At 46.9% G+C, this 24646-nt stretch overlaps 1 protein-coding gene across 4 annotated transcripts in view; it reads left to right on the plus strand.

Moving 5' to 3' along the window:
* Positions 1–23334, plus strand: part of LOC109885410 (collagen alpha-1(XXVI) chain) — a 53058-nt gene extending 29724 nt beyond the window's left edge. The window contains exons 4-14 of one of the 4 annotated variants that reach the window (XM_031791233.1): positions 2516–2577; positions 2841–2961; positions 4018–4107; positions 4320–4430; positions 16615–16692; positions 17040–17092; positions 17680–17742; positions 18152–18187; positions 18375–18419; positions 19360–19450; positions 19734–23334. In XM_031791233.1, coding sequence (XP_031647093.1) covers positions 2516–2577; positions 2841–2961; positions 4018–4107; positions 4320–4430; positions 16615–16692; positions 17040–17092; positions 17680–17742; positions 18152–18187; positions 18375–18419; positions 19360–19450; positions 19734–19924 — 941 coding nt within the window. In that variant the 3' untranslated portion in view covers positions 19925–23334. The remainder of the gene's footprint in view (positions 1–2515; positions 2578–2840; positions 2962–4017; positions 4108–4319; positions 4431–16614; positions 16693–17039; positions 17093–17679; positions 17743–18151; positions 18188–18374; positions 18420–19359; positions 19451–19733) is intronic. The other 3 variants (XM_031791234.1, XM_031791235.1, XM_031791236.1) reach the window with 3 other exon arrangements.
* The last annotated feature ends 1312 nt before the right edge of the window (positions 23335–24646 follow it).

Genomic DNA, 24646 nt, shown 5'->3' on the forward strand with positions numbered 1-24646 from the left:
CAAACACACACCAACACACCCTAACACACACCAACACACCCAAACACACACCAACACACCCAAACACACACCAACACACCCAAACACACACCAACACACCCAAACACACACCAACACACCCAAACACACACCAACACACCCAAACACACACCAACACACCCTAACACACACCAACACACCCAAACACACACCAACACACCCAAACACACACCAACACACCCAAACACACACCAACACACCCAAACACACACCAACACACCCAAACACACACCAACACACCCTAACCCACACCAACACACCCTAACCCACACCAACACACCCTAACCCACCCCAACACACCCAAACACACACCAACACACCCTAACCCACACCAACACACCCAAACACACACCAACACACCCTAACACACACCAACACACCCTAACCCACCCCAACACACCCTAACACACACCAACACACCCAAACACACACCAACACACCCTAACACACACCAACACACCCAAACACACACCAACACACCCTAACACACACCAACACACCCAAACACACACCAACACACCCAAACACACACCAACACACCCTAACCCACCCCACCCCAACACACCCAAACCCTGTCTGTCCTATTTTAACACAGAAACCTCCTGCCACTGTACTGTGGTTAAACCATGATGTAGGGAAGCCAGAAACGTTTAGCTCATTTTTGTTGTTGCAATGACTAGTTATTTATGACTGCTAGTTGTCCATGGCTATGGCATTCTACATCATTAGGTTTGTGTGGTCAGATGTGTCTGTGGAATGGGGAACATTCCGGAACACTTCTGTTATTGACTTTTCTAGATCATAACTTTCTATTTGAAATGTTCTATTTACTTGACCAATGTTATTCCGTGCATATCGTCTCGTTTACCCAGAGGTGACCGGATTCTTATACAAGTGGTGCCTTGATGACCCCATTGTGGCAACCAGTAGATTAGTTGATATGATCTTGACTTGGGTTTTCTCTCTTAAACCATTGGATGCCAATTAAACCTATTGGATTCATTCATACCCCTTCATGTTGCTGGAGAAAGTCTGTCCTAGACCCTCATACCCCTTCATGTTTCTGGAGAAAGTCTGTCCTAGACCCTCATATCCCTTCATGTTTCTGGAGAAAGTCTGTCCTAGACCCTCATATCCCTTCATGTTTCTGGAGAAAGTCTGTCCTAGACCCTCATACCCCTTCATGTTGCTGGAGAAAGTCTGTCCTAGACCCTCATATCCCTTCATGTTGCTGGGGAAAGGCTGTCCTAGACTCTCATACCCCTTCATGTTGCTGGAAAAAGGCTGGCCATACAGAGGGACACTGCAGATGGGTAGGCAGAAAACAATCTGAGCTGTGTGTGTGTGTGTGTGTGTGTGTGTGTGTGTGTGTGTGTGTGTGTGTGTGTGTGTGTGTGTGTGTGTGTGTGTGTGTGTGTGTGTGTGTGTGTGTGTGTGTGTGTGTGTGTGTGTGTGTGTGTGTGTGTGTGTGTTGGAGAGACAGAGAGAAAGATGACAAGAGGTCACTGTTTAGTCTGTCTGTCATGAATTTAATGAAGAAAATATTTAAGAATAGCTAATAAATTCTTGGATATTTTTTATACGGCTACTGTTCTTTTATATGTCTTTCGGGTTCCCAGGAAAAGGCCTGTGTGTGTGTGTGTGTGTGTGTGTGTGTGTGTGATCTCCTCTCACCTTTAACCCTCTCGTCTCTCCTCTCTCTCTCATCTCTCCTCTCGTCTCTCCTCTCGTCTCTCTCTCTCTCTTGTCTCTCCTCTCGTCTCTCCTTTCTCTCTTGTCTCTCCTCTCTCTCTCCTCTCTCTCTCCTCTCTCTCTCTTGTCTCTCTTCTCTCTCTTGTTTCTCCTCTCATCTCTCTTCTCTCTCTGCTCTCTCGTCTCTCCTCTCTCTCTCTCTGTCGTCTCTCTTCTCTCTCTTGTCTCTCCTCATCTCTCTCTCCTCTCTCATCTCTCGTCTCTCCTCTCTCTCTCTTGCCTCTCCTCTCCTCTCGTCTCTCTCCTCTCTCTCTTGTCTCTCCTCTCTCTCTTGTCTCTCATCTCTCGTCTCTCCTCTCTCTCTCTTTTCTCTCTTGTCTCTCATCTCTCGTCTCTCCTCTTTCTCTCCTCTCTCTCTCTTGTCTCTCGTCTCTCATCTCTCGTCTCTCCTCTCTCTCTCGTCTCTCCTCTCTCTCTTGTCTCTCCTCTCATCTCTCTTCTCTCTCTCCTCTCTTGTCTCTCCTCTCTCTCATCTCTCCTCTCTCTCTCTCTTGCCTCTCTTGTCTCTCCTCTCGTCTCTCTCCTCTCTCTCTTGTCTCTCCTCTCTCTCTTGTCTCTCATCTCTTGTCTCTCCTCTCTCTCTCTTGTCTCTCATTTCTCGTCTCTCCTCTCTCTCCTCTCTCTCTCTCCTCTCTCTCTCTTGTCTCTCATCTCTCGTCTCTCCTCTCTCTCTTGTCTCTCTTGCCTCTCTCATCTCTCATCTCTCCTCTCTCTCTCGTTGCAGAGTGTATGAACTGCACTGGCTTCACTGACATAAACAACCGACTGAACTTCATCGAATCCAAGGTAAGAATGAAGGACAGGAGGAAAGGAGTCACAGGAAGATGGATGTTATCTGTCACATCAGTATATCTAATAGTATAATAACATATTAATAATCCCATTTAGCAGACACTTTTATCCAAAGCGACGCACAGTCATGCGTGCTTACATTTTACATACGGGTGGTCCTGGGAATCGAACCAACAATCCTGGCAAGAGGCATGTTCTACGGAGAACCACATAAAATAAATCATTTTTAATCTGACCCTGGGTCTTTGTAATTCCAGATTAAGCTGCTAGAGGGAGCAGGTTCACCATCACCATCCTTCAACAACTCAACAGAGGGCTCCAGTGACAATGTCATGTACCCCCCCACCCCCATCGGCCCTCCATCTTACCTGCACCCAGGTAACACCCCCACCCCCACCGGCCCTCCATCTTACCTGCACCAAGGTAACACCCCCATCGGCCCTCCATCTTACCTGCACCCAGGTAACACCCCCACCCCCACCGGCCCTCCATCTTACCTGCACCCAGGTAACACCCCCCCCATCGGCCCTCCATCTTATCTGCACCCAGGTAACACCCCCAACACCAACACCACCCCTATATGCCCTCCATTCTACCTGCACCCAGGTAACACTGCCAACACCAATACCACCCCTATACGCCCTCCATCTTACCTATAACCAGGTAACACACCATTCCCCACCCCTATACACCCTCCATCTTATCTATAACCAGGTAACACACCATTCCCCACCCCTATACACCCTCCATCTTATCTATAACCAGGTAACACACCATTCCCCACCCCTATACGCCCTCCATCCTACCTATAACCAGGTAACACACCATTCCCCACCCCTATACACCCTCCATCTTACCTATAACCAGGTAACACACCATTCCCCACCCCTATACGCCCTCCATCCTACCTATAACCAGGTAACACACCATTCCCCACCCCTATACGCCCTCCATCCTACCTGCAGCCAGGTAACACACCAACCCCCACCCCTATACGCCCTCCATCCTACCTGCACCCAGGTAACACACCAACCCCCACCCCTATACGCCCTCCATCCTACCTGCACCCAGGTAACACCCCCAACCCCCACCCCTATACGCCCTCCATCCTACCTGCACCCAGGTAACACCCCCAACCCCCACCCCTATACACCCTCCATCCTACCTGCACCCAGGTAACACCCCCAACCCCCACCCCTAAACACCCTCCATCTTACCTGCACCCAGGTAACACATCCACCCCCACCCCTATACGCCCTCCATACTACAGCCAGTAACACCCCCAACCCCACCCCTATACAGTGTCTCACACACACACACACACACACACACACACACACACACACACACACACACACACAAACAGCCATATTTCACCTCTGGGGAGGTTTCCTCTCAACATGTTAAACACATGGTTCTGGTTCTGGTCAATAGGAGGAAGAGGACCACCAGGGCCAATCGGATCACCAGGAATTCCAGGCCCAGCTGGCGAGGCAGGGGTTCCAGGACAGACCGGCCCCACAGGTGATCCATCCTGATATTCCCCATGTAACTCTGATGGTATTGTATAAGATTAATTCTGTTTTTTCAATATGTTGTGGATTGTCTTACGGCAGACAAGGATTGCGTAGGAGTGACGCCACCTGACGTAAGACAATGTATGTTCAGGTCTTTATCTTATCTGACGACAATATGTGCCTATTGTTGTGAGAAGATATGCCCCCTCTGATTCCCAGGGCCAATGGGAGAGAGAGGAAGACCAGGAGAGATCGGACATCCAGGCCCTCCAGGGCCAACCTCCTCCTCTACCTGGCCGAGAGGTGACATGTTTGGGTTCGACGAGCAGGGTGAGTGGACCCCCCCCCCCAACCACCCTCATTACCATCTCAGCCTCTGTAGATGGTATTGTTTCTAAGAGCTCTTCCTGTCAGCAATGATTGGAACACTGGCCAAGGACCAATGAATGCAGAACAATGATTGGAACACTGGCCAAGGACCAATGAATGCAGAACAATGTGAAGACAGGGGTAACCACTGAGAGGGCCCTCAGTCTATCTGTCCTCCTCGACATAGCATTGTTTACTTCATAGCCTGTAGTGAAGGCTTTTCATGAGTACTTCATGTCATGTAAAAGGGCATCAGGTTGCTATTTACCAGGATCAAAATGTTAGAATTACTACAACAGGAAATACTGGGTTGAATGAAGTTGATTGTTTCCTTGTGTTCACATTCACACTGCAGATGCTAACAGCTACCATGGGTCTTTATCTCCACTGGTCACTGCAGATGCTAACAGCTACCATGGGTCTTTATCTCCACTGGCCACTGCAGATGCTAACAGCTACCATGGGTCTTTATCTCCACTGGTCACTGCAGCTGCTAACAGCTACCATGGGTCTTTATCTCCATTGGCCACTGCAGATGCTAACAGCTACCATGGGTCTCTATCTCCACTGGCCACTGCAGATGCTAACAGCTACCATGGGTCTTTATCTCCACTGGCCACTGCAGATGCTAACAGCTACCATGGGTCTTTATCTCCACTGGCCACTGCAGATGCTAACAGCTCCCATTGGTCTTTATCCCCACTGGCCACTGCAGATGCTAACAGCTACCATGGGTCTTTATCTCCACTGGCCACTGCAGATGCTAACAGCTACCATGGGTCTTTATCTCCACTGGCCACTGCAGATGCTAACAGCTACCATGGGTCTTTATCTCCACTGGCCACTGCAGATGCTAACAGCTACCATGGGTCTTTATCTCCACTGGTCACTGCAGCTGCTAACAGCTACCATGGGTCTTTATCTCCATTGGCCACTGCAGATGCTAACAGCTACCATGGGTCTCTATCTCCACTGGCCACTGCAGATGCTAACAGCTACCATGGGTCTTTATCCCCACTGGCCACTGCAGATGCTAACAGCTACCATGGGTCTTTATCTCCACTGGCCACTGCAGATGCTAACAGCTACCATGGGTCTTTATCTCCACTGGCCACTGCAGATGCTAACAGCTACCATGGGTCTTTATCTCCACTGGTCACTGCAGATGCTAACAGCTACCATGGGTCTTTATCTCCACTGGCCACTGCAGATGCTAACAGCTACCATGGGTCTGTATCCCCCCTGGCCACTGCAGATGCTAACAGCTACCATGGGTCTTTATTCCCCCTGACCACTGCAGATGCTAACAGCTACCATGGGTCTTTATCCCCCCTGACCACTGCAGATGCTAACAGCTACCATGGGTCTTTATCCCCCCTGACCACTGCAGATGCTAACAGCTCCCATGGGTCTTTATCTCCACTGGCCACTGCAGATGCTAACAGCTACCTTGGGTCTTTATCTCCACTGGTCACTGCAGATGCTAACAGCTACCATGGGTCTTCATCTCCACTGGCCACTGCAGATGCTAACAGCTACCATGGGTCTTTATCCCCCCCAGGCCACTGCAGATGCTAACAGCTACCATGGGTCTTTATCTCCACTGGCCACTGCAGATGCTAACAGCTACCATGGGTCTTTAACCCCCCCAGGCCACTGCAGATGCTAACAGCTACCATGGGTCTTTATCTCCACTGGCCACTGCAGATGCTAACAGCTACCATGGGTCTTTATCTCCACTGGTCACTGCAGCTGCTAACAGCTACCATGGGTCTTTATCTCCATTGGCCACTGCAGATGCTAACAGCTACCATGGGTCTCTATCTCCACTGGCCACTGCAGATGCTAACAGCTACCATGGGTCTTTATCTCCACTGGCCACTGCAGATGCTAACAGCTACCATGGGTCTTTATCTCCACTGGCCACTGCAGATGCTAACAGCTACCATTGGTCTTTATCCCCACTGGCCACTGCAGATGCTAACAGCTACCATGGGTCTTTATCTCCACTGGCCACTGCAGATGCTAACAGCTACCATGGGTCTTTATCTCCACTGGCCACTGCAGATGCTAACAGCTACCATGGGTCTTTATCTCCACTGGTCACTGCAGATGCTAACAGCTACCATGGGTCTTTATCTCCACTGGCCACTGCAGATGCTAACAGCTACCATGGGTCTTTATCTCCACTGGCCACTGCAGATGCTAACAGCTACCATGGGTCTTTATCTCCACTGGCCACTGCAGATGCTAACAGCTACCATGGGTCTTTATCTCCACTGGTCACTGCAGATGCTAACAGCTACCATGGGTCTTTATCTCCACTGGCCACTGCAGATGCTAACAGCTACCATGGGTCTGTATCCCCCCTGGCCACTGCAGATGCTAACAGCTACCATGGGTCTTTATTCCCCCTGACCACTGCAGATGCTAACAGCTACCATGGGTCTTTATCCCCCCTGACCACTGCAGATGCTAACAGCTACCATGGGTCTTTATCCCCCCTGACCACTGCAGATGCTAACAGCTCCCATGGGTCTTTATCTCCACTGGCCACTGCAGATGCTAACAGCTACCTTGGGTCTTTATCTCCACTGGTCACTGCAGATGCTAACAGCTACCATGGGTCTTCATCTCCACTGGCCACTGCAGATGCTAACAGCTACCATGGGTCTTTATCCCCCCCAGGCCACTGCAGATGCTAACAGCTACCATGGGTCTTTATCTCCACTGGCCACTGCAGATGCTAACAGCTACCATGGGTCTTTAACCCCCCCAGGCCACTGCAGATGCTAACAGCTACCATGGGTCTTTATCTCCACTGGCCACTGCAGATGCTAACAGCTACCATGGGTCTTTATCTCCACTGGTCACTGCAGCTGCTAACAGCTACCATGGGTCTTTATCTCCATTGGCCACTGCAGATGCTAACAGCTACCATGGGTCTCTATCTCCACTGGCCACTGCAGATGCTAACAGCTACCATGGGTCTTTATCTCCACTGGCCACTGCAGATGCTAACAGCTACCATGGGTCTTTATCTCCACTGGCCACTGCAGATGCTAACAGCTACCATTGGTCTTTATCCCCACTGGCCACTGCAGATGCTAACAGCTACCATGGGTCTTTATCTCCACTGGCCACTGCAGATGCTAACAGCTACCATGGGTCTTTATCTCCACTGGCCACTGCAGATGCTAACAGCTACCATGGGTCTTTATCTCCACTGGTCACTGCAGATGCTAACAGCTACCATGGGTCTTTATCTCCACTGGCCACTGCAGATGCTAACAGCTACCATGGGTCTGTATCCCCCCTGGCCACTGCAGATGCTAACAGCTACCATGGGTCTTTATCCCCCCTGACCACTGCAGATGCTAACAGCTACCATGGGTCTTTATCCCCCCTGACCACTGCAGATGCTAACAGCTACCATGGGTCTTTATCCCCCCTGACCACTGCAGATGCTAACAGCTCCCATGGGTCTTTATCTCCACTGGCCACTGCAGATGCTAACAGCTACCATGGGTCTTTATCTCCACTGGTCCCTGCAGATGCTAACAGCTACCATGGGTCTTTATCTCCACTGGCCACTGCAGATGCTAACAGCTACCATGGGTCTTTATCCCCCCCAGGCCACTGCAGATGCTAACAGCTACCATGGGTCTTTATCTCCACTGGCCACTGCAGATGCTAACAGCTACCATGGGTCTTTAACCCCCCCAGGCCACTGCAGATCAGATGCTAACAGCTACCATGGGTCTTTATCTCCACTGGCCACTGCAGATGCTAACAGCTACCATGGGTCTTTAACCCCCCCAGGCCACTGCAGATCAGATGCTAACAGCTACCATGGGTCTTTATCTCCACTGGCCACTGCAGATGCTAACAGCTACCATGGGTCTTTATCTCCACTGGCCACTGCAGATGCTAACAGCTACCATGGGTCTTTATCCCCCCTGGCCACTGCAGATGCTAACAGCTACCATGGGTCTTTATCTCCACTGGCCACTGCAGATGCTAACAGCTACCATGGGTCTTTATCTCCACTGGCCACTGCAGATGCTAACAGCTACCATGGGTCTTTATCTCCACTGGCCACTGCAGATGCTAACAGCTACCATAAGTCTCTATCCCCCCTGGCCACTGCAATTCAACTCAATTTCACAAACAAATACATATTCTAGAATTCTAGAATTCAAACTGAAATATTCTATGATTAATTAATAACAGGACCAGTACCAAATGCATACAGTAACTGTTTTCCATGGATGACATAGTGTTGGTGACTAGAATGGTCCGACCATGACAAACACAGGTTAATGTGCTCTAATTTACCACTAGAGGGCAGTAGAGGCTGACAGGCTGAGGCTCAGTGTTTACCAGTGTTTGGCCATGCTGTAAAATGAAAAGGTTTAGATTAGGGTAAGGCATACGGTTAGCAGTGTGGTTAAGGTTAGGGTAAAGTTTAAATGTATGTTAAGGTTAGGATTAAGGTTAGGGTTAAGTTTCAAGTCAACTATCAGAGAAAATGTATAAGTAAATCAAATCCAATTTTATTAGTCACATGCGCCGAACACAACAGTTGTAGACCTTACAGTGACTGGGGGGTGTTCTAGTTGATCTTTTCCCTGTGTAGTCTAGTTTTTGTATTTCTATGCTTCTACCAGTGAAATGCTTACTTACGAGTGTCACGTCCTGACCATAGAGACACTTTATTTTCTATGGTGGAGTAGGTCAGGGTGTGACTGGGGGGTGTTCTAGTTTATCTTTTCCCTGTGTAGTCTAGTTTTTGTATTTCTATGTTGGCCTGGTATGGTTCCCAATCAGAGGCAGCTGTCTATCGTTGTATCTGATTGGGGATCATATTTAGGCAGCCTTTTCCCACCTGTTGTTTGTGGGATTTTGTTTTTGTATCAGCTTTCTTCCTGGGAAGGAGAGGCGGACCAAAATGCAGCGTGGTTATTTATAAAGATCTTTAATGAAAGATGAAACCGTGAACACTATACAAAATAAGAAACCGTGGGGGGAAGAAGAAAAACCAGTCCTAACTGGTGCAAAACACAGAGACAGGAACAATCACCCACAAGAGACCTAAAGAATATGGCTGCCTAAATATGGTTCCCAATCAGAGACAACGATAAACACCTGCCTCTGATTGAGAACCACTCCAGGCAACCATAGACTTCCCTAGAACACTCAACTCAACACAACCCCATAGACTACAAAACCCATAGACAAAACAAGACACATAAATCACCCATGTCCCACCCTGCCCTAACCAACATCATAAAGAAAACACAGAATCAGAATACTAAGGCCAGGGTGTGACAGTATTGTTGCTTTTGAGCCCTACAAGGCTGTACATTCGTTTGTTTGTTTCTCTTTATTGTTTTGTTGCTGGTTCACATTTAAATAAATTATGATGAACCCAAATCCCGCTGCGCCTTGATCTACCCATTTCGACGAGCGTTACAACGAGCCCCTAACCAACAATGCAGATTTTTTTTAAAGGATAAGAATAAGAAATAAATGTAACAGGTAATTAAAGAGCAGCAGTAAAATAACAATAGTGAGACTATATACAGGGGGGTACCAGTACTGAGTCAATGTGGAGGCTATATACAGGGGGTACCGGTACAGAGTCAATGTGGAGGCTATATACAGGGGGTACCGGTACAGAGTCAATGTGGAGGCTATATACAGGGGGTACCGGTACAGAGTCAATGTGGAGGCTATATACAGGGGGTACCGGTACAGAGTCAATGTGGAGGCTATATACAGGGAGGTACCAGTACAGAGTCAATGTGGAGGCTATATACAGGGGGGTACCGGTACAGAGTCAATGTGGAGGCTATATACAGGTTTGGTACCGCTACAAGGTCAATATGGAGGCTATATACAGGTTTGGTACCGGTACAGAGTCAATGTGGAGGCTATATACAGGTTTGGTACCGGTACAGGGTCAATATGGAGGCTAAATACAGGTTTGGTACCGGTACAGAGTCAATGTGGAGACTATATACAGGTTTGGTACCGGTACAGAGTCAATGTGGAGACTATATACAGGTTTGGTACCGGTACAGAGTCAATGTGGAGACTATATACACAGGTTTGGTACCGGTACAGAGTCAATGTGGAGACTATATACAGGTTTGGTACCGGTACAGAGTCAATGTGCGGGGGCACCGGTTAGTTGCGGTAATATGTACATAAAGGTAGAGTTATTAAAGTGACTATGCACAGATGATAACAGAGTAGCAGTGGTGTAAAAGAGGGGGCAATACAAATAGTCTGGGTAGTCATTTGATTAGGTGTTCAGGAGTCTTATGGCTTGGGGGTAGAAGCTGATTAGAAGCCTCTTGGACCTAGACTTGGTGCTCCGGTACCGCTTGCCGTGCGCTAGCAGAGAGAACAGTCTAGAGTAGCTGGAGCCTTTGACCATTTTTAGAGCCTTCCTCTTTCTTTATTGTTTATTTCACCTTTATTTAGCCAGGTAGGCTAGTTGAGAACACCTTTATTTAACCAGGTAGGCTAGTTGAGAACACCTTTATTTAACCAGGTAGGCTAGTTGAGAACACCTTTATTTAACTAGGTAGGCTAGTTGAGAACACCTTTATTTAACCAGGTAGGCTAGTTGAGAACACCTTTATTTAACCAGGTAGGCTAGTTGAGAACACCTTTATTTAACCAGGTAGGCTAGTTGAGAACACCTTTATTTAACCAGGTAGGGCTAGTTGAGAACACCTTTATTTAACCAGGTAGGCTAGTTGAGAACACCTTTATTTAACCAGGTAAGCTAGTTGAGAACACCTTTATTTAACCAGGTAGGGCTAGTTGAGAACACCTTTATTTAACCAGGTAGGCTAGTTGAGAACACCTTTATTTAGCCAGGTAGGCTAGTTGAGAACACCTTTATTTAACCGGGTAGGCTAGTTGAGAACACCTTTATTTAACCAGGTAGGCTAGTTGAGAACACCTTTATTTAACCGGGTAGGCTAGTTGAGAACACCTTTATTTAACTAGGTAGGCTAGTTGAGAACACCTTTATTTAACCAGGTAGGCTAGTTGAGAACACCTTTATTTAACCAGGTAGGCTAGTTGAGAACACCTTTATTTAACCAGGTAGGCTAGTTGAGAACACCTTTATTTAACCAGGTAGGGCTAGTTGAGAACACCTTTATTTAACCAGGTAGGCTAGTTGAGAACACCTTTATTTAACCAGGTAAGCTAGTTGAGAACACCTTTATTTAACCAGGTAGGGCTAGTTGAGAACACCTTTATTTAACCAGGTAGGACTAGTTGAGAACACCTTTATTTAACCAGGTAGGCTAGTTGAGAACACCTTTATTTAACCAGGTAGGCTAGTTGAGAACACCTTTATTTAACCAGGTAGGCTAGTTGAGAACACCTTTATTTAACCAGGTAGGCTAGTTGAGAACACCTTTATTTAACCAGGTAGGCTAGTTGAGAACACCTTTATTTAGCCAGGTAGGCTAGTTGAGAACACCTTTATTTAACCAGGTAGGCTAGTTGAGAACACCTTTATTTAACCAGGTAGGCTAGTTGAGAACACCTTTATTTAGCCAGGTAGGCTAGTTGAGAACACCTTTATTTAACCAGGTAGGCTAGTTGAGAACACCTTTATTTAACCAGGTAGGCTAGTTGAGAACACCTTTATTTAGCCAGCTAGGCTAGTTGAGAACACATTTATTTAGCCAGGTAGGCTAGTTGAGAACACCTTTATTTAACCAGGTAGGCTAGTTGAGAACACCTTTATTTTGCCAGGTAGGCTAGTTGAGAACACCTTTATTTAGCCAGGTAGGCTAGTTGAGAACACCTTTATTTAACCAGATAGGCTAGTTGAGAACACCTTTATTTAACCAGATAGGCTAGTTGAGAACACCTTTATTTAGCCAGGTAGGCTAGTTGAGAACACCTTTATTTAACCAGGTAGGCTAGTTGAGAACACCTTTATTTAGCCAGGTAGGCTAGTTGAGAACACCTTTATTTAGCCAGGTAGGCTAGTTGAGAACACCTTTATTTAGCCAGGTAGGCTAGTTGAGAACACCTTTATTTAGCCAGGTAGGCTAGTGGAGAACACCTTTATTTAGCCAGGTAGGCTAGTTGAGAACACCTTTATTTAGCCAGGTAGGCTAGTTGAGAACACCTTTATTTAGCCAGGTAGGCTAGTTGAGAACACCTTTATTTAGCCAGGTAGGCTAGTTGAGAACACATTTATTTAGCCAGGTAGGCTAGTTGAGAACACCTTTATTTAACCAGCTAGGCTAGTTGAGAACATGTTCTCATTTACAACTTCAACCTGGCCAGGATAAAGCAATGCAGTTCAACACAAACAACAACACAGAGTTACACATGGAATAAACAAACATACAATCAATAATACAGTAGGAAAATCTATATACAGTGAGTGCAAATGAGGTAGGATAAGAGAGGTAAGGCAATGAATAGGCCATGGTGGCAAAGTAATTACAATATAGCAATTAAACACTGGAATGGTAGGATGTGCAGAAGATGAATGTGCAAGTTGAGTTATTGGGGTGCTAAGGAGCAAGATAAATAAATAAATAAATACAGTATGGGGATGAGGTAGATTGAATGGGCTATTTACAGATGAGCTACGGAACAGGTGCAGTGATCTGTGAGCTGCTCTGACAGCTGGTGTTTAACTTCTTGCGTCGAGCCATCCCGGATCCGGGATCGTGAATACAGCCTCAAGCTCATTACCATAACGCAACGATAACTATTCATGAAAATCGCAAATGAAATGAAATGAATATGCTAGCTCTCAAGCTTAGCCTTTTGTTAACAACACTGTCATCTCAGATTTTCAAAATATGCTTCTCAACCATAGCAAAACAAGCATTTGTGTAATAGCTAGCGCAGCTAGCGTAGCATTTAGCGTTAGCATCAGCAGGCAACATTTTCACAGAAAATCATTCAAATAAAATCATTTACCTTTGAAGAACTTCAGATGTTTTCAATGAGGAGACTCTCAGTTAGACAGCAAATGCTCAGTTTTTCCTGAAAGATTATTTGTTTAGGAGAAATCGCTCCGTTTGGTGCGTCATGTTTGGCTACCAAAAAAAAAACGAAAAATCAGTCATCAAAACGCCGAACTTTGATATGATAACTTTGATACAATGATATGCCTACAAATACGTCACAGTGCTTGGAGAAACGATAGAAAGGGCAGGCTCATTCCTGGCACATTCACAGCCATATAAGGAAACAGAGCCTCAAAAATTCTGTACATTTCCTGGTTGAAGTTTCATCTTGGTTTCGCCTGTAGCATGAGTTCTGTGGCACTCACAGATAAAATCTTTGCAGTTCTGGAAACCTCAGAGTGTTTTCTTTCCAAAGCTGCCAATTATATGCAGTTGAGCATCTTTTCGTGACAAAATATTGCGCTTAAAACGGGCACGTTTTTTTATCCATAAATTAAAAGAGCGCCCCCTATATCCAAGAAGTTAAAGCTAGTGAGGGAGGTAAGAGTCTCCAGCTTCAGAGATTTTTGCAGTTCGTTCCAGTCATTGGCAGCAGAGAAATGGAAGGAGAGGCGACCAAAGGAAGAATTGGCTTTGGGGGTGACCAGTGAGATATACCTGCTGGAGCGCGTGCTACGGGTGGGTGCTGCTATGGTGACCAGTGAGCTGAGATAAGGCGGGTCTTTACCTAGCAGAGACTTGTAGATGAAGTTGCCTGGTATAGAGGTCCTGGATGACCGGAAGCTTGGCCCCAGTGATGTACTGGGCTGTTCACACTACCCTCTGTAGTGCCTTGTAGTCGGGGTCCGAGCAGTTGCCATTCCAGGCAGTGATGCTCTCGATGGTGCAGCTGTAGAACCTTTTGAGGATCTGAGGACCTATGCCAAACCTTTTCAGTCTCCTGAGGGGGAATAGATTTTGTCGTGCCCTCTTCACAAATGTCTTTGTGTGCTTGGACTATGTTAGTTTGTTGGTGATGTGGACACCAAGGAACTTGGAGCTCTTAACCTACTCCACTGCAGCCCTGTCAATGAGAATGGGGGCGTGCTCGGTCCTCCTTTTATCTGTAGTCCACAATCATCTCCTTTGTCTAGGCTGGGCTTCTGACTTTGCAACTTGAGTAGATAGTGATGGTCCTGAGCTGCTTATTAGTAGTCTGGCTCAAAGTGGGTCTGGCTCAGAGTGGGTCTGGCTCAGAGTGGGTCTGGCTCTAGATCTGGGTCTGTGGAGAGCAGAGGAGAAGAGAGGCTGTTGGCTGTGTTGGCTGCTGGAGCCAGCTGGCTGTAAATCACAGCTCATTTGTAAGCTGTCAGCACAGCAGTCTGCAATTGAAAATGCAGGCCCAGCCAGGAGCCAAATCCCAGGCCCTTGTAGAGAAGGGATGGAGGGAGACTGCATGAGCAGCTGTCATTAGTTCCAGAGGGATGCTTCCACTCAGTGGTGGGTATTCATGTACGGGTATTCATGTACACCAAGCGAAGCCAGGCCCCCCCCCCCCCATTTATTTTTATTTTATATAAACATTTATAATCTATCTTTTGCCTCTCTGTGTCTGTAGCTAAAACTGGCCCTTTCCTAAATTAGCCATGGATGTAGGTAGGGATTTGGACTTGTGGTTTAACTTAATTCTCCGTACTGGCCAATGATTACAATGGCGATTTTGATCCAATCATTAATTCATACCTTGTTGTGTCCCCGGCCTGAGAGGATGGAAGGTCAATATGTACGGTAGTTAGATGTAGAAGGATAATGTTAACTAGCTAACGTTGCCCATGAATGGAAGTTAGACTAGCGAGTAATCATTTCAGCCAAGTAGCCTGGGACAACTAAATATAAAAGCCTGTACTGTATGAGAGTGAGAGACTATTTCATCAATATGAAAGAGAGGAGTTGTTTCTCTACAAGTAGAGTGAGAGACTATTTCATCAATATGAAAGAGAGGAGTTGTTTCTCTACAAGTAGAGTGAGAGACTATTTCATCAATATGAAAGAGAGGAGTTGTTTCTCTACATGTAGAGTGAGAGACTATTTCATCAATATGAAAGAGAGGAGTTGTTTCTCTACAAGTAGAGTGAGAGACTATTTCATCAATATGAAAGAGAGGAGTTGTTTCTCTACAAGTAGAGTGAGAGACTATTTCATCAATATGAAAGAGAGGAGTTGTTTCTCTCCACATCATATGTAGCTTATGTTGATTGGATTACATCGTTATTTTGGTATATTTTAGTTGTCGCTGTATTAGACTAAGCAGAGGGGGGGGGGGAGGGGGTAGCCACGCATCGCTACTGTTTCCACTAGACCCTCTATGCTTCCACTAGACCCTCTATGCTTCCACTAGACCCTCTATGCTTCCACTAGACCCTCTATGCTTCCACTAGACCCTCTATGCTTCCACTAGACCCTCTATGCTTCCACTAGACCCATTATGCCTCCACTAGACCCTCTATGCTTCCACTAGACCCTCTATTCTTCCACTAGACCCTCTATGCTTCCACTAGACCCTCTATGCTTCCACTAGACCCTCTATGCTTCCACTAGATCCTCTATGCTTCCACTAGATCCTCTATGCTTCCACTAGACCCTCTATGCTTCCACTGCTTCCACTGAGAGGAAGGAGAAGAGACTAGGGGTTTAGACTAACACAGAAACAATCACACAGGGACCAACACATACTAGACAGATGAATGTATTCACACAGGGACCAACACAACCTAGACAGATGCATGTATTCACACAGGGACCAACACAACCTAGACAGATGCATGTATTCACACAGGGACCAACACATACTAGGCAGATGCATGTATTCACACAGGGACCAACACATACTAGACAGATGCATGTATTCACACAGGGACCAACACAACCTAGACAGATGCATGTATTCACACAGGGACCAACACATAGACAGATGAATGTATTCACACAGGGACCAACACATAGACAGATGCATGTATTCACACAGGGACCAACACAACCTAGACAGATGCATGTATTCATATAAATGTTTGATGACAAACCAAGGGTGAAGTGTTGGGTCAGAGGTCCTAGAAGCCTTAATGAAACACCATTTAGTATTTTACGGCATTGGTACAACTACAGTAATTAAATGTATTGTTTGTTTGTGTTTTAATCAGAGGAGACCCGTCTTACTCCAACTCTTCCTGAGTTGGTAGCTGGCCCTCCTGGTCCATCTGGCCCCCTAGGACCTCCAGGTACCACATCAGTTCTGTGTGTGTGTGTGTGTGTGTGTGTGTGTGTGTGTGTGTGTGTGTGTGTGTGTGTGTGTGTGTGTGTGTGTGTGTGTGTGTGTGTGTGTGTGTGTGTGTGTGTGTGTGTGGAACTGTCTGTGTGTGTGTGTGTGTGTGGAACTGTGTGTGTGTGTGTGTGTGTGTGTGTGTGTGTGTGTGTGTGTGTGTGTGTGTGTGTGTGTGTGTGTGTGTGTGTAGCTGGTGTTTTTCTCCGAGAATCAGGACGGAACTACAGGTAGTATGGACATGAATATGTTCTGGAACTGTTTCTGTGACATCAGAATGTGACATCACATTTCTGTGACGTCCAGGTCCCCCTGGACCAATCGGACCAGCAGGAGTTCCAGGTCTCCCAGGGCGAGATGTGAGTACCAAATAGTCTGGTATAAAGTCAGAGATGTTACTATGGTCACAGTCAGGGTCAACATTACATAGCAGAGATGTTACTATGGTCACGTCAACATTACATAGCAGAGATGTTACTATGGTCACGGTCAGGTCAACATTACATAGCAGAGATGTTACCATGGTCAAGGTCATTTCAACATTACATAGCAGAGATGTTACTATGGTCACGGTCAACATAACATAGCAGAGGTGTTACTATGGTCACAGTCAACATTACATAACAGAGATGTTACCATGGTCACAGTCAACATTACATAGTAGAGATGTTACTATGGTCACAGTCAACATTACATAGCAGAGATGTTACTATGGTCATGGTCAACATTACATAGCAGAGATGTTACCATGGTCACAGTCAACATTACATAGCAGAGATGTTACCATGGTCACGGTCAGGGTGACATTACATAGCAGAGATGTTGCCATGGTCACGGTCAGGTCAACATTACATAACAGAGATGTTACTATGGTCAAGGTCAGGGCAGTGTGAGCCTGGCTATGTGAGGGAGGTGTCTGAAACGTTGCCCTGTTCGTGCGTTGCAGGCAGAAGGAGGTCTCCAAGGCAAGGCTGGGAATCCCGGTCCTAAAGGAGACGCAGGGGAGAGGGTGAGGCAGGGGAGAGGGTGAGGCAGGGGAGAGGGTGAGGCAGGGGAGAGGGTGAGGCAGGGGAGAGGGTGAGGCAGGGGAGAGGGTGAGGCAAAATGTTACCCCTAATGTTCTCATAAGAAAACGCTGGACTGCTTTGTAATTCATTCGCTATGAAAGGTTCAGAGGGTTTATTTCAACAGTGTCTTTGTTCCATTGTGCACAAGACAGCTGTTTGATCAGAAGGTAGACGGGCACTCTTCAAAGACCTCAGTTACTAAGGTATCCTCCCAAATGGAACCCTGTCCCCTACAGAGTGCACTATTTTTAATCAGGGCCTGGTCTCTCTCTCTCTCTCTCTCTCTCTCTCTCTCTCTCTCTCTCTCTCTTCTCTCTCTCTCTTTCTCTCTCTCTATATATATATATATAGGGCCCTTCAGGATTACCAGGGGAGCACGGCCAGCCTGTGAGTACAGCACGTGTTGCACGCAACACGTGCACACACACACACACAAACATACACACACACACATGTATTTGACCTCCTAGTCTTGCACATAGTATTTCACACCACACTCAGACATTCTGTGTATTCTAGGTAGTCTGTGTATGTTGCCTCTGTGTTGATAATGTATGTGTGACTGTGTTTACAGGGGCAGTCTGGGCAGAAGGGGGAGCCAGGAGAGGGTTTGCCTGAGGTATGCACAGTATTGGACATCAGTAGATTTTAATATGCTGCTTCCCTGAGTATTCATGGCTCTTTTTGCCCGTGGAGGTGAGTGTGTTTCTGAATGCATGTCTGTCTGTGTCTGTCTGTATCTCAGGGGGAAGCTGAAGGAGTGTCTGTATCTGTCTGTCTCTCAGGGGGAAGCTGAAGTAGTGTCTGTATCTGTCTGTCTCTCAGGGGGAAGCTGAAGGAGTATGTCTGTATCTATCTGTCTCTTAGGGGAGTGCTGAAGGAGTGTCTGTATCTGTCTGTCTCTCAGGGGGAAGCTGAAGGAGTATGTCTGTATCTGTCTGTCTCAGGGGGAAGCTGAAGGAGTATGTCTGTATCTGTCTGTCTCTCAGGGGGAAGCTGAAGGAGTGTCTGTATCTGTCTGTCTCTCAGGGGGAAGCTGAAGTAGTGTCTGTATCTGTCTGTCTCTCAGGGGGAAGCTGAAGGAGTATGTCTGTATCTATCTGTCTCTTAGGGGAGTGCTGAAGGAGTGTCTGTATCTGTCTGTCTCTCAGGGGGAAGCTGAAGGAGTATGTCTGTATCTGTCTGTCTCAGGGGGAAGCTGAAGGAGTATGTCTGTATCTGTCTGTCTCTCAGGGGGAAGCTGAAGGAGTGTCTGTATCTGTCTGTCTCTCAGGGGGAAGCTGAAGGAGTGTCTGTATCTGTCTGTCTCTCAGGGGGAAGCTGAAGGAGTATGTCTGTATCTGTCTGTCTCTCAGGGGGAAGCTGAAGGAGTATGTCTGTATCTGTCTGTCTCAGGGGGAAGCTGAAGGAGTATGTCTGTATCTGTCTGTCTCTCAGGGGGAAGCTGAAGGAGTGTCTGTATCTGTCTGTCTCTCAGGGGGAAGCTGAAGGAGTGTCTGTATCTGTCTGTCTCTCAGGGGGAAGCTGAAGGAGTATGTCTGTATCTGTCTGTCTCTCAGGGGGAAGCTGAAGGATTGCAGCAGCTGAGGGAAGCTCTCAAGATCCTGGCAGAGAGAGTTCTGATTCTGGAACACATGATTGGCATCCACGGTAAAGGGGGAGGGGTTTCTGATTCTGGAACACATGATTGGCATCCACGGTAAAGGGGGAGGGGTTTCTGATTCTGGAACACATGATTGGCATCCACGGTAAAGGGGGAGGGGTTTCTGATTCTGGAACACATGATTGGCATCCACGGTAAAGGGGGAGGGGTTTCTGATTCTGGAACATAATTCCATAATAGTATTACTTGGGTCCAGAGAATAGAGTGAGACTCAGAAAGACTCTAATGTTGGTTCTCATGGTTTCTACCATTGTCCTTTTCTGTATGCAGAGAGTCCAGTGGAGTCCGGCTCTGGACTGGAAGGCCTACCAGACTCCTTTTCCTTCCCCACCATCAAGACCAGACTGGCCGAGTCCGCCATCAAGACCAGGCGACTCCAGCCCCTCCAACTCTCCTCCCGTCCATCCTCAAGGAAGCCAGACGGAGACCATGTATTTTTTAAGACACCAATGAGTGTTTAGTGTGTGTGTGTGTGTGTGTGTGTGTGTGTGTGTGTGTGTGTGTGTGTGTGTGTGTGTGTGTGTGTGTGTGTGTGTGTGTGTGTGTGTGTGTGTGTGTGTGTGTGTGTGTGTGTGTGTGTGTGTGTGTGTGTGTGTGTGTGTGTGTGATAGAAAAGGTGTAGTATCAAAAAGCCTGCAGAAAGTATTAATTTACATAATGCATGAATGGATATGTTTTCAGAAATATACTCGTATATATTCTCTCTTCTGTGTAGTATTTGTACACTATTTAAATAACATGTTCTGTTCTGAGAGCTGAAACCAGAACATGTTCTGTTCTGAGAGCTGAAACCAGACCATGTTCTGTTCTGAGGGCTGAAACCAGACCATGTTCTGTTCTGAGGGCTGAAACCAGACCATGTTCTGTTCTGAGGGCTGAAACCAGACCATGTTCTGTTCTGAGGGCTGAAACCAGACCATGTTCTGTTCTGAGAGCTGAAACCAGACCATGTTCTGTTCTGAGGGCTGAAACCAGACCATGTTCTGTTCTGAGAGCTGAAACCAGACCATGTTCTGTTCTGAGGGCTGAAACCAGACCATGTTCTGTTCTGAGAGCTGAAACCAGACCATGTTCTGTTCTGAGAGCTGAAACCAGAACATGTTCTGTTCTGAGGGCTGAAACCAGACCATGTTCTGTTCTGAGGGCTGAAACCAGAACATATTCTGTTCTGAGAGCTGAAACCAGACCATGTTCTGTTCTGAGGGCTGAAACCAGACCATGTTCTGTTCTGAGGGCTGAAACCAGACCATGTTCTGTTCTGAGAGCTGAAACCAGACCATGTTTTGTTCTGAGGGCTGAAACCAGACCATGTTCTGTTCTGAGAGCTGAAACCAGACCATGTTCTGTTCTGAGGGCTGAAACCAGAACATATTCTGTTCTGAGAGCTGAAACCAGACCATGTTCTGTTCTGAGGGCTGAAACCAGACCATGTTCTGTTCTGAGAGCTGAAACCAGACCATGTTCTGTTCTGAGGGCTGAAACCAGACCATGTTCTGTTCTGAGAGCTGAAACCAGACCATGTTCTGTTCTGAGAGCTGAAACCAGACCAATGTTCTGTTCTGAGAGCTGAAACCAGACCATATTCTGTTCTGTTCTGCAGGATTTTGGACAACCTTCCTGCTTACGTTATTAAAAATAAGTGGAATGAAACTAATAACTTCTGGTGCATAAAACGAAAATAAGTAAAAAATGAAAAAAAATGTTATTTTGGCTCGGCTGACACCACCTGGCTCAAACTCTGAGGTGATGATAGATGTCCTGCTGCTGTGGCTGGGTTCTGGTCTGCTCTGATCTGTCCTGTTCTGTCTCTCTTGGCATGTCATGTTTCTGTTATTGGCTAGAAATACGTGTGTCTCTGTTATTGGTCATTCACCTTATATGGTCTCATTTAAGAGTGTATTTTCCAGTTCTTATATAGCACAGTGTATGTTGACGTACTCCTTTTACTGCACACGGTTTCAGTGTAATACCTAACATGTATGATGTATTGAATACCAGGGATTCCTCCGGTTGCAACCTTTAAGTGTGATTTAGTAGATGGAAAGAGGGAACGTGCCATTGTATTGTTACGTGTTCTCTTGCTGTTACTGTGTTAATTCATGTGTCTCTTTTGAATTTGATTGTGAGGGCTATGTGATGGCTATGTGAATGCTATGTGATGGCTGTGTGAGGGCTATGTGATGGCTATGTGAGGGCTATGTGAGGACTATGTGAGGGCTGTGTGAGGGCTGTGTGAGGGCTATGTGAGGTCTGTGTGAGGGCTATGTGAGGACTATGTGAGGGGTATGTGAGGGCTATGTGAGGGCTATGTGAGGGCTATGTGATGGCTATGTGAGGGCTCTGTGAGGGCTATGTGAGGACTATGTGAGGGCTCTGTAATGGCTATGTGAGGGCTATGTGAGGGCTCTGCGAGGGCTATGTGATGGCTATGTGAATGCTATGTGATGGCTGTGTGAGGGCTATGTGAGGGCTATGTGAGGACTATGTGAGGGCTGTGTGAGGGCTATGTGAGGGCTGTGTGAGGGCTGTGTGAGGGCTATGTGAGGACTATGTGAGGGCTATGTGAGGGTTATGTGAGGGCTATGTGATGGCTATGTGGGGGCTATGTGAGGGCTATGTGATGGCTCTGTGAGGGCTATATGATGACTATGTGAGGGCTATGTGATGACTATGTGGGGGCTATGTGAGGGCTATGTGATGGCTATGTGAGGGCTATGTGATGACTATGTGAGGGCTATGTGAGGGCTCTGTGAGGGCTATGTGATGGCTATGTGAATGCTATGTGATGGCTGTGTGAGGGCTATGTGATGGCTATGTGAGGGCTATGTGAGGACTATGTGAGGGCTGTGTGAGGGCTGTGTGAGGGCTATGTGAGGGCTGTGTGAGGGCTGTGTGAGGGCTATGTGAGGACTATGTGAGGGCTATGTGATGGGTATGTGAGGGCTATGTGAGGGCTATGTGAGGGCTATGTGAGGGCTATGTGATGGCTATGTGAGGGCTCTGTGAGGGCTATGTGAGGACTATGTGAGGGCTCTGTGATGGCTATGTGAGGGCTATGTGAGGGCTCTGTGAGGGCTATGTGATGGCTATGTGAATGCTATGTGATGGCTGTGTGAGGGCTATGTGATGGCTATGTGAGGACTATGTGAGGGCTGTGTGAGGGCTATGTGAGGGCTGTGTGAGGGCTGTGTGAGGGCTATGTGAGGACTGTGTGAGGGCTATGTGATGGGTATGTGAGGGCTATGTGATGGCTATGTGAGGGCTATGTGAGGACTATGTGAGGGCTGTGTGAGGGCTATGTGAGGGCTGTGTGAGGGCTGTGTGAGGGCTATGTGAGGACTATGTGAGGGATATGTGAGGGTTATGTGAGGGCTATGTGATGGCTATGTGGGGGCTATGTGAGGGCTATGTGATGGCTCTGTGAGGGCTATGTGAGGGCTATGTGATGGCTATGTGAGGGCTATGTGATGACTATGTGAGGGCTATGTGAGGACTATGTGAGGGCTATGTGATGGGTATGTGAGGGCTATGTGAGGACTATGTGAGGGCTATGTGAGGACTATGTGAGAGCTATGTGAGGACTATGTGAGGGCTATGTGAGGGCTATGTGAGGGCTATGTGAGAGCTATGTGAGGACTATGTGAGGGCTATGTGATGGGTATGTGAGGGCTATGTGAGGGCTATGTGAGGACTATGTGAGAGCTATGTGAGGACTATGTGAGGGCTATGTGAGGGCTATGTGAGGACTATGTGAGGGGTATGTGAGGACTATGTGAGGGCTATGGTTGTGGTTGTACTGTCTGTAAGCCATTGCACTCAGTGGATGTGTACTGTATCTATCTCTCAATTAAACCCGTTCACACAGTTCACACATATGGAGCTACTTACTGTCTGGTATACAGTTCTGATGTCCAGTGTTATTGATGTTTTACACACACACACCAAACACACACACACACACACACATACACACACATACACACACACACACCACACACACACACCAAACACACACACACACACACACACATACACACACATACACACACACACACCACACACACCACACATACATACACACACACACCACACACACACACACACACACAACACACACATACAACCAGACACATACACACACACACACCACACACACACACCAAACACACACACACATACACACACATACACACACACACACCACACACACCACACATACATACACACACACACCACACACACACACAGACACATACACACACACCACACATACATACATACACACACACCACACATACATACACACACACACCATACACACACACCACACATACATACATACATACACACACGCGCACACACACAACACACACATACAACCTGACACATACACACACACACACACCACACACACATACACACACACACACACCACACATACACACACACACATACACATACACACACACACACCACACATACACACACACCACACATACACACACACACCACACACACACCGTGGTCCACCTAGTGTTTGTTTGGCTATGTGATAATTTCACAGCATTCAACATCTTATTAATTCAGTTAGTGAAAATGAGCAAATGCTACATCAATGCATAACATGACTTTCCATACTGTGTGTCATGACGTTGGCCTGAGGGGGGAGGTTTTCCATACTGTGTGTCATGACGTTGGCCTGAGGGGGGAGGTTTTCCATACTGTGTGTCATGACGTTGGCCTGAGGGGGGAGGTTTTCCATACTGTGTTGTGTCATGACGTTGGCCTAAGGGGGTAGGTTTTCCATACTGTGTTGTGTCATGACATTGGCCTGAGGTGGGAGGTTTATGACCCCGATAAATACCCCTTTTTCCTATCTCTACTCTACCGATGTGAAAATCCCTTTGTTAACATAGAGAGTCTGGTGACATCAATGCAGAACATTACTTTCCATAATTGTGTTGTGATAATCAATGTCTTATCATCATGAAATCAATTTCAACACCCTTAGTCACTGTTCTAGCAATTCACACGCAACACTATTGGTAACTTTGCTGGACATTGCAGAACCCCTTACATTTTAGACATCGGTTCTAAACCCCCTGTTGTTATTTTCCCCTAGTCACTGTTGTTATAAACCCCTAGTCACTACCTGTTGTTATAAACCCCTAGTCACTACCTGT

Source organism: Oncorhynchus kisutch, linkage group LG15, assembly GCF_002021735.2.
Source record: "Oncorhynchus kisutch isolate 150728-3 linkage group LG15, Okis_V2, whole genome shotgun sequence".
In the NCBI taxonomy this organism is placed as follows: domain Eukaryota; kingdom Metazoa; phylum Chordata; class Actinopteri; order Salmoniformes; family Salmonidae; genus Oncorhynchus; species Oncorhynchus kisutch.